General features: G+C 39.1%; 1 protein-coding gene across 1 annotated transcript in view; it reads left to right on the top strand.

Annotated features, from left to right (window-relative positions):
* Nucleotides 1-418: 418 nt before the first annotated feature.
* LOC107690091 (protein diaphanous homolog 2-like) overlaps nt 419-10,471 on the top strand; it is a 153,940-nt gene continuing 143,887 nt past the window's right edge. Inside the window, exons 1-4 of the mRNA XM_016488329.1 lie at nt 419-562; nt 2,914-3,021; nt 6,771-6,803; nt 8,325-8,501. Coding sequence (XP_016343815.1) covers nt 419-562; nt 2,914-3,021; nt 6,771-6,803; nt 8,325-8,501 — 462 coding nt within the window. The remainder of the gene's footprint in view (nt 563-2,913; nt 3,022-6,770; nt 6,804-8,324; nt 8,502-10,471) is intronic.

Below are 10,471 nucleotides of genomic sequence, written 5' to 3' on the forward strand. Positions count from 1 at the left end.
GGATTGACCACAAATTCTCAATGGGGTTAAGGTCTGGGGAGTTTCCTGGCCATGGACCCAAAATTTGGATGTTTTGTCCCCCGAGCCACTTAGTTATCACTTTTGCCTTATGGCAAGGTGCTCCATCATGCTGGAAAAGGCATTGTTCATCACCAAACTGTTCTTGGATGGTTGGGAGAAGTTGCTCTCGGAGGATGTTTTTGTACCATTGTTTATTCATGGCTGTGTTCTTAGGCAAAATTGTGAGTGAGGCAGTGAGCCCACTCCCTTGGCTGAGAAGCAACCCCACACATGAATGGTCTCAGGATGCTTTACTGTTTGCATGACACAGGACTGATTGTAGTGCTCACCTTTTCTTCTCCAGACAAGCTTTATTCCGGTTGCCCCAAACAATCAGAAAGGGGATTCATCAGAGAAAATGACTTTACCCCAGTCCTCAGCAGTCCAATCCCTGTACCTTATGGAGAATATCAGTCTGTCCCTGATGTTTTTCCTGGAGAGAAGTGGGCTCTTTGATGCCACCGATACTTTTAAAACGGTTCCAGTGCCTAAACCGGAACCGGTAAAGCTCATTCTGATTCTGATAAACGGTGCCTGAACCGATACTTATTAAAAAATAAATAAATAAAAAATCCCCCCCAAAAATGATGGATTGGCCATTAGATGTAATTTATTTCATAAATATTTCAAACCTTTAACCCACTTGGGAAACTCAACCCATGGCAACAGTTTAAAAGTAGCCCAATTCTGTGGAAAAAACGCGGACTTGGCAACCCTGCATCCAACAAGAGCTACCGGAGTCAGCTTTGACTGATCACAGGTCGAGAATAAGGAGTGATGACTGACAAGACCATGCTGGAGTATTTGCTGCTCATAAGATTCTGCGCTCATTGACAAATATCTGATCTTGTAAGATGTGCTTGCTCCCTTTACACAGAGTGCGTGTGATCACGAAATCGAAAGTGAAAGAAAACAGCGCAAACGCTCATTCAAAAATATTTAAATGCATCGCATCCTGAAAGCGGCTCCCTGATGCGCCAAAATTATATACAATATCAGAATGTTTAAAGGAGTGGACACGAAAATCGCGGGAGCAGGCGGCAATAGTCAGAGATTCAGCGGGAGTGGGATTAAGAAAACAGCCGAATCCCGGACATTTTGGGCAATTAAGAAATCCCTCGCGTTACTACAAAGATGTGTTGGATTTGTATTATTAGAGCTTTCCAACTTGAGTTCACATGCATTTTCTCAGTCGGGACATCATTTTTCACGTGTGGTGCTGCGATGATGTTTCTTGCGTCCGTTTCGGAGAACCAGAGGACAAATATTTCAATCGATCGCTCATCCCTGATGTTTTTCCTGGAGAGAAATGGGTTCTTTGCTGCCCTTCTTGACACCAGGCCGTTGTCCAAAAGTCTTCGCCTCACTGCTAAGTTTACATGCAACCAAATAATCCATTTGTAATCAGATTGATGGCTCAGTCGGACTGAAAAGCCTTCATGTAAACACCTTAATCGATCCGATTGAGCTCGATCGGAATGAAATTTCGATCGGATTGAAGGGGGTGGTTTATTCCTTTTCTAATACGATTGAGAGTGCATGTAAACACTTGATCGGATTGAACCCCGAAACTGAAAGGACTGCGCATGTGCAATGACGCAGAAATAGCGTAATGATGTATGACGCGTGGAACGAAAAACAAATTTCTTCCTTTTGAATAAAGGAATTAAGTGTTGTATAAATGCGTGGTCCTGTCATTATAAAACTCTCCTTTCATTTGGCAACTGTGAAGTGGAGCAGGACAACCTCCCTCCAGTCCTTGTTTTGGATACTCATCCACAGGCAACCCGTTTTGGGCATGGGGAGAGGGGCATTTTTACTGCGTGATAAATATGAGCAGCATGGCACAGCGGTTTATATTTATATTTATCCATAAATGGATAAATATTAATTCTGCTGTTAAAAAGAAATAAAGAAACCGTGTAGGAGAGTGGTTATTATGTGCAAACAGTGAGAAACTCTATATTTGTGCAGTGTGCGCATGTCAAAAAAAGTCAATTCCGATTTGAAGCTTGTGACATATAAACGCGCACGTCATCAACCCGATCACTTTATTTAGCGTTCATGTAAACACTACATTCAGATTCATGAATCGGAATGAATTCAGTCCGATTGAACCAAATATTGTGCATGTAAACGTAGCCAATGTGCGTGCAGAGGCACTCACACCTGCCTGCTGCCATTCTTGAGCAAGCTCTACACTGTTGGTGCCCGATCCCGTAGCTGAATCAACTTTAGGAGACGGTCCTGGCGCTTGCTGGACTTTCTTGGGAGCCCTGAAGCCTTCTTCACAGCAATTGAACCTCTCCCCTTGAAGTTCTCGATGATGTGATAAATGATTGATTTAGGTACAATCTTACTAGCAGCATTATCCTTGCCTGTGAATCCCTTTTTGTGCAAAGCAATGATAACTGCACATGTTTCCTTGCAGGTAACCATGATAGTAACAGAGGAAGAACAATGATTTCAAGCACCACCCTCCTTTTAAAGCTTCCAGTCTGTTATTTGAACTCAATCAGCATGACAGAGTGATCTCTAGCCTTGTCCTCATCAACACTCTCACCTGTGTTAATGAGAGAATCACTGACATGATGTCAGCTGGTCCTTTTGTGGCAAGGCTGAAATGCAGTGGAAATGTTTTTGGGATCAAGTTAATTTTAATGGCGAAGAGGGACTTTGCAATTAATTGCAATTCATCTGATTGCTCTTCATAACATTCTGGAGTATATGCAAATTGCCATCATAAAAACTGAGGCAGCAGACATTGTGAAAATTAATTTTTGTGATTTATTCACCTGACGTGTCCCATAGCCACCCCCTTTGTGCTATTACCATTGTCTTTCTTCCCATCAGGCTTTTGTTTGGTATCCTGTTGGCCTGTACTCTCACTCTGTGGGCAAATACAACCAACAATCTGGTAGGGTAGTGGTCAAAGCTTTTGTGAGCAGTGAGCACCCCATAGTACAAGAGCAGCGCTGATATTTAATCAAGAGTGATCTGGGCTTTACTGTACTGCAGGATTATCTGCATAACCAAGGTTTATGGCCAGTTAGAAACCCATTCTTTTTAATATCTTGATTCTGGCTGTGAAATCTAGCCTGATATTTGTGTACGTCTATTATAGGGTTTGGCGCACTCTTCCCAGCTGTGTATTTAATTAAAACATTCCTGTGTGAAGAGTGTGAACGAGAGGAGCTGCTGGCCACTGAAAGCTCCGTTCTCGAGACGGAGTGACTGCGAGTTGCCAAGAACTGTTGGGTTCAAGCAATCCGTTGTTTGAGTACAATTAAGACCAATTAAAATAACCCGATTTCCCAGAAAGCATTTGCAACAGATTTTTGTTGCTAACCCCATCCTCTCTGGTTGTTTTCCCAATGTAAGAATGGCCAGCGAAGCAGGTGGTGTCAGCTAGAAGCTACTTTCTCCTCTCCAAATTGTTGGACATGTTTTGTAAGCTGTTTAATGCTTAGAATGGCTCTTGTAAAACATTGATTGACCAACTGGATGTGTTGAATGGTGTGTGCCATCTAGTGGCATTTCGCATAATAGCACCATTTGCACTTCTGCTGACAAGTGAGCCTTACATTAGGACTCTCTAACTAAAACGACGCTGTTCTCTCCTCTCAAGTGTTTCCAATTAGCAAACTTAAGAGTTAACTTGGGCCTGAGTAGTTGTGTAATGTGTTGACCTGTTCGACTGCAATTTATGTCACTCTTTATGCAGGAGCTGGGGGCTGCATTAATACTGCTGTTGTGGGGGTTTGGGAATTTTCTCTAATGAATATAGCTTTATTTTGATAAAGAATTTAATAAAGTTATGTTGCCCTGAAGGTGTGTCGTTAAATCATAATGCAATATTTGGCCTGGTTGAGTGCCTGATGTGTTGTCGAGCTGCAATATTAATGACCAGCCCTGGAGTCAAAACGCAATTATGCAAAGTTGTTAAATGGTTTTTAATTAGATTTTAAGATTTTAATTACTTTCAATAACAAATGCACATCTTGTGTTATACAGGGCCTTACACTATGAAGCCACTTCAGGCTGTTGGATCTGTAATACAATAATCCCAATTCAGTCATTATTATTTTAACAATATCTTTCCATAAAAGTCTTTGCTGGCAAGTCTGGTTTGGGCATAGTACGGACCTCTTTATGACCATTTTAAAGCATTAAACGTTCTTTGTTATTAAAGGTTTGTGTATCATTATAGATGATTCACTCCCATGACACACCTCCATTCATATCAAACCTCCCCTTCCATCCCAACTGTTGCAAAAAGCAGTGTGCAGCCTGCAGCCCTGGGGCAGCGCTATAATGGCTGGGTAAGCGCAGGACCGGGGGGCTGAGAGATTAACCATAGAGTGAGGAAACCTGCGGGAAGTTCTGCATTATGGCAGCTCCTCCACGGTGCTCTGCTCGTTAACACTCATCCCGCTCCGCACGGCATATGGAGACCCATCTCTTCCCCTGCGTGCTCCATCTCATAAATGAGATGGAGCTACAATACAGCTATACATAATACAGCTCTTTCTGCTGTAGCCAAAAAGATAAAGCACATCTGTTAGGAAGTGAATGAAGGAAGAGAGGAGAAGTGGTGTTTTTTAAATTGTGTTTGAGGTCAATACAGTCAGACTGATCAGGTTTAAAGATGTATCTAATGGGTTGCTTCATGAAGAGCAGAATTCACAGTGAGATTCAGCAGACCCCGCTGGATAGACCTGCATGTGTTGGGTTTTGGATTCTGCTATCCAGCATGGGATTGCCTTTGTATTTGTGTCACTATAAGGTTGATTGATGAGATCAGCCAGCAAGACTACTTTGGTCCACCATCTTTACGTGGCCTAATGGTTAGAGAGTCGGACTCGTAACCCAAAGGTTGCGGGTTCGAGTCTCGTACCGGCAGGGATTGTAGGTGGGGGGAGTGAATGTACAGCGCTCTCTCCCACCTTCAATACCACGACTGAGGTGCCCTTGAGCAAGGCACCGAACCCCCAACTGTTCCCCGGGCGCCGCAGCATAAATGGCTGCCCACTGCTCCGGGTGTGTGTTCACGGTGTGTGTGTGTGTTCACTGCTGTGTGTGTGCACTTTGGATGGGTTAAATGCAGAGCACTAATTCCAAGTATTGGTCACCATACTTGGCCACGTCACGTCACTCACTTCACTTTACCAGAAAGTCACTTTTTCTCTTGTTTCACAGACATCTCTGTACTAGTGTTCATGCTTTTTTGAGCAGTTCTAGAACTTTGATTTGCAGCAATTTTCATGTATGAAATTCTGTTGTGGTAGTGATTCATTTGTAAGTTGCATTGATTAAAGGTGTCTACTAAATATAAATGATTAAATTAGCAGTTGAGTTCACCACCCAAAAATATGTCATTCCAAAATTGGCATGATTTTCTTTCTTCTGTGAAACAAAGCCAATATTTAGAAAAGTTTTGTAGTGTTTTTTTCACCTCTGTCCATACAATGAAAGTCCATGGGGTCCAATGTTTAAACCCCAACATTCTTAAAAAATATCATCTTTTGTTTCTGCAGAAGAAAAAGTCACAGGTTTAAACACACAAACACACACACAAACACACATACATGACTGGTCAACAATCTTTTGAAAGCTTTCCCAGATCCCCTGATTTTAATCACCTATTGTGCCTTCTTTAGTTCAGTTTAATGGTTCTGTGGTGTGGCAAATGTTTTTTTTTATAGTAATATATTTTTTTATAAGTAATATAATTTTATAAGAATTTCATGTAGTCTTTTAGATAATATCTGGATATTAAAGCTGTATTCATAGGGATTATAGAGTAATTAGCATTCGAATTTTGCTAGTGAACAGTATGAATATATTCTGGTTAATCTGGTTGGCCAAAGGGGTTTTAGGTTGGAAAACCTTTTCAGTAGGGTTCACTAGCTATATGTTTAGCCTATCAGCATCTTAATAATTAATCTCATTGTTTATTCAGAATTAATGTCTTTTTTAATGACATAAATTTAAGTTTACTTTTTTAAAATTGATTTTATATTTTATATGTATATTTTTTATAATACATTTTACAGGTTTTTTATTAGATTTCAGAGTTTAGGGTAAATGCAAACTTTATTTTGGAATCTGCAGTCATATTAAATGTAATTTGGAATAACTGAAATGTATATGTAAACGAAGTCAGACTGGAATGAACACATGGAGCTCAAAGGAGACAGACTAGGACCAAAGATCCTTGGCAAACTTTTGCTGTTTCCGTAATAAATTTCCTCAGAGTGGTCTGTCTCGCTCTCCTCTTCCTGTGGTGTCTCTGCTGTGATACTGGGTAGAACGTGTCTGTTTATAGTTAGCCTTGGTCATCAGAGCTTAATTTCTGTTTTTGTAAGGCCAGTTGGTGTGAAGTGATATGTTTAAAGAATTTATCTTCATTAGTCCTGATGTCATATAAACAAAGATTTGTTTATGTTGTAAATGAATAGACTCCACTCTACATGTAACAGAGATTAGTTTATGTCTGTTTAAATGATAGATGATTTGTACTAGCAATGGGTTCAGCTTTCTCTGCTGCAGCTGGTCGTTTGCTTATGATCTGATTTTTATTTATTTATTTGTTTGTTTGCTGAATAAATCTGTCATTTATTGCATGTGGTTGTGGGTTCTCCCATGCACAAAGGCATAGCAGTGTTTCCATTGGGCCTCATTTCTATGTTGTCCCTTCCCTTCAACAGAACATACACATAAAAACATTGGCTGATGACATGGTAAGGTGTCTGTTTCTTTTATTTTGTGTGTCTTTCTTTATCTTTTTCTCATCTTCGCCACGACTCTCAGAGCATTGTTAAAGTGAAGTGATTGACAAAGAGAGATCAAAGACAAAACATTTTTTTAAATCACCCTGTCATCGGGTCCGTCATAATCTATCAGTCTAAAGTTCACTCTGGGTCAGCAAGCTGGAGTTCAAGCAGACACATGGCAACTTGATGCAATCGTTCATGATAAGTTGCCAGACCTTGTCTTCATTTTGACTTTGGGCTCTCCTTGAACACTTGCATTTTACAACAGAGTGTGTTTTGATTCTTTTAATTCATTTATTTCGAATTCATCCATATATGCATGTTCCCTTTGTTTTCACTGACAGACTAACAGTGACTACTAGTGCATGGTCTGTTTTCACTCTCTCTGATCCAGTAACCCATGACTGGAATGCTGGCAGAAGTCACTCACATCTCTTTCTAATTAGAAACCTTAAACACTCATAGTCACATCTTGCTGTCTAATATAGTGCAGAATGCTGTCTGTGATATTGTTTCTGTATTCATTATGACTGTAAAGTGAATATTAATAAGTGGAAAGATGACACAGGTAATATCCCCTCATGCTTTTAAAAGTACAGCTTGGAAAGGTAAAGTAACAAGGGAGCAGGTAAGTCAAATATCAAGCTATGAACTTTAAACCAGATTTTAAAACTTTATGATAAGTAACCAAACTGTTTTGTATTAACTTAAAAAGACCCCTGTGAAATTGTAAGGGGAGTTTTGCGGTTTTTAGTCCATGCGTATTCTCTTTAAGGCCATTTATATGCTCGTATACTCTTGAATGTTGAAAATTTACACTACTGTTAAAAAATAAATGGTTTTGGGAAGATTTTTTAAAAACGTTTTTGACAGTTTATGTTAGGCAAGGTTGCAATTATTTGATCAAAAATACAATAAAACAGTAATATTATGAAATATTATTACAATTTAAAATGACCTCCTATTTTAATACATTTTAAAATGTAATTTATTCCTGTGATGCCAAGCTGAATTTTCATCCTTCAGAAATCATTCTAATATGCTGATTTGTTGCTCAAGAAACATTTCTTATTATTATCAATGTTGAAAACAGTTGTGCTGCTTAATATTTTTGTGTGATGAATGAAATGTAAAAGAACAGCATTTGCAACAATTAAAATTTTGACTGTCACTTTTGATCAATTTAATGCATCCTTTCTGAATAAAATGATTATTTTTTGACTCATGTTGCAGTTCACATTTTTGTCTAATCAAATGAGAATGTCCTTTCCCCTGCAAAAAATGGACAAACCCTTTAATATGCCTCTCCTAAACATCCTGTCTTAGTAAGAAATACATAAACAGAGGTATTTCACAGGGTCATAAATGTTAAACAGCTTTTTTTCCTTGCAGAGTATTAGCATTTCCACTGTCAGATATATGTGCTGTTTATATGTTCTGACATATGCACCAGTTATTTACTTCACTTTAACTGAACTGTCTTTCCAGCGTGACAGAATCACCAGTTTTCGAAAGCAAGGCATGAAAAAGGAGAAGCCTCTTATCCAGCACCCCACAGACCCTATCTCCAACCAGACTGAGCTGCCTGTGCCCCAGCCGCTCTTCGACGAGCGCTCCATGAACCTGTCGGAGAAAGAGATCATGGACTTGTTTGAGAAGATGATGGTAAGTTTGTTTTCACACCCTGGGATCTGCACTGTGCTCCAGGCACTGTATGACCTCAGACGCCCTTTTTCACTGATACATATCAAAGCATGAAGCTCATGTTAAGGATGTCAATTAGGCCATCAGAACCAGACTTCTCTGGGACTTTTCTCCTCTTGCACACAGAGTTTAGCAAGGATTTCGCTTAAGTTATTTAAAAAGGTTAGTTACCTTTTTATTTAATAAAGTGTGCTAAATTGTACTCCGCAATTTTGTAGTAGGCTATTTTTTGTTTTAGTCAGTTGTATAATGGTCTGTTTCATACCTGGGATTGAAACCAAAGATCTGTGGTGACCCATCGCAGCCATTTGTTTCCTGATGTTTCTGTAACGAAGTCACGTTTCTGATGCATAGATCGTCAAAGACACTTTATCTTTCCGCATCTCTCTTCTGCTGTCAATCACGAGAGGAGAATGGGACTTGAGAGCTCTGCGCTCTCCACCGACAGGTTACATTAACTGAGCGTTGGCTAGACTTGTCACTTGTTCGTTTTCCCCTCTGGGAGAGAATATACATTAGCTACCAAGCTTTTATATGCATGACTCTTCTCGCTAATTCTGTCATTAAGTGTGATATGTTGACAGCTGTCAATAGAGCATCCGCCACATCGGATAGAACAAGCTACTGTTACGGATGGGGAGAAGCAGCGTATGATTGTCTAAACAGTTTTATTTTACTTGCAGTTAGAGCTGAATGCAGTCTTTACCCTACCTGTGAAGTTCCCACTCTGTTTATCTGTACATAGACACACACACTCCCTTCAATCCCCAAGAAACCAAAACCGACAGGGCTGCTGCATACACTGGCCTCAATTGAACTCACGGTTGTTTTGGCCTAGACAAGTTAAATAACAAAATCTGGCTGCAGAACAATGGAAGGATTATTTCCAAGACAAGAAAAGTGTTTGCTTTGTATTAGTTTTTTTGGGTCAGAGCTCTCCCCAACCTGTGTCTGTCACAGCAGAGTCTGTCTGTGATGCTTTTTTTTATTTTTTGACCGTTTCTGTGGATTTGTTGTCTGTAGATCTGAAACTCTGCCAATTTCGCAGCACCTGAGCAGAACTGATCTTCAGTGGCCATTTTATGTACTCTAAACTGCCTTCCAGGCTCCACAGTGAGTTGTACACCTCATTAGGCTGATAGCATACACATTGATAATTGACCTGTACTTGCGTCAAAGGGCGAAAGATTACTGGACTCCCCACCAGCAAAATTCTTTGACAGATTTTTCAAAAGAGGCAGCATTTATGTGGGGAAATGGACTGCTTACCATCTGTGTGGTGAACAATAGCTCTGTTTTGTTCTGTGTGGTGCTTGCAATGGCATTCTATTGATATTTGTTATTTTATTGATGTTTTTTAATCTGAATAAAAAAAAGAGACAAATTAAAATTAAATTACAGATGCTTGATATAATATGGTTTGAAGGGCAATTCGATTTTTGTTTATATCAAAGCCATTTAATAAAAGTGAACGTAACAAAAAATAACATGCATGAATTACATTACCTTCAAAGGTTTGTGGTAAGATTTAAAAAAATAAATAAAAATGTGAAAAGTTATGCTCAACAAGGCCGCATTTATTAGATTAAAATACAATGAAACCGTGATATTCTGAAATATTATTACAATTTAAAATGACTCTTCTAAATTAAAATAAATTTTAAAATGCAGTTTATTATTGTTATAGCAAAACCAGTCAGCGGCCATTACTCCAGTCTTCAGTCAGTGTCACATGATCCTTCAGAAATCATTCTTGTTTTTGAACAAAAAAGAATAATTCTTGTCTTGTTATTGTTTTCAATGTTGAAAATGGTTGTGCTGCTTAATTTATTAAAAAAAAAAATGTTGTGGAAGGCATATTCCTTTTTTCCTTCACTAATAGAAAGATTAAAAGAATAACATTCATTTGAAAAAAAAAATACATATATATA

The sequence above is a fragment of the Sinocyclocheilus anshuiensis genome, unplaced genomic scaffold, assembly GCF_001515605.1.
Source record: "Sinocyclocheilus anshuiensis isolate Anshui unplaced genomic scaffold, SAMN03320099.WGS_v1.1 scaffold1737, whole genome shotgun sequence".
Lineage (NCBI taxonomy): Eukaryota > Metazoa > Chordata > Actinopteri > Cypriniformes > Cyprinidae > Sinocyclocheilus > Sinocyclocheilus anshuiensis.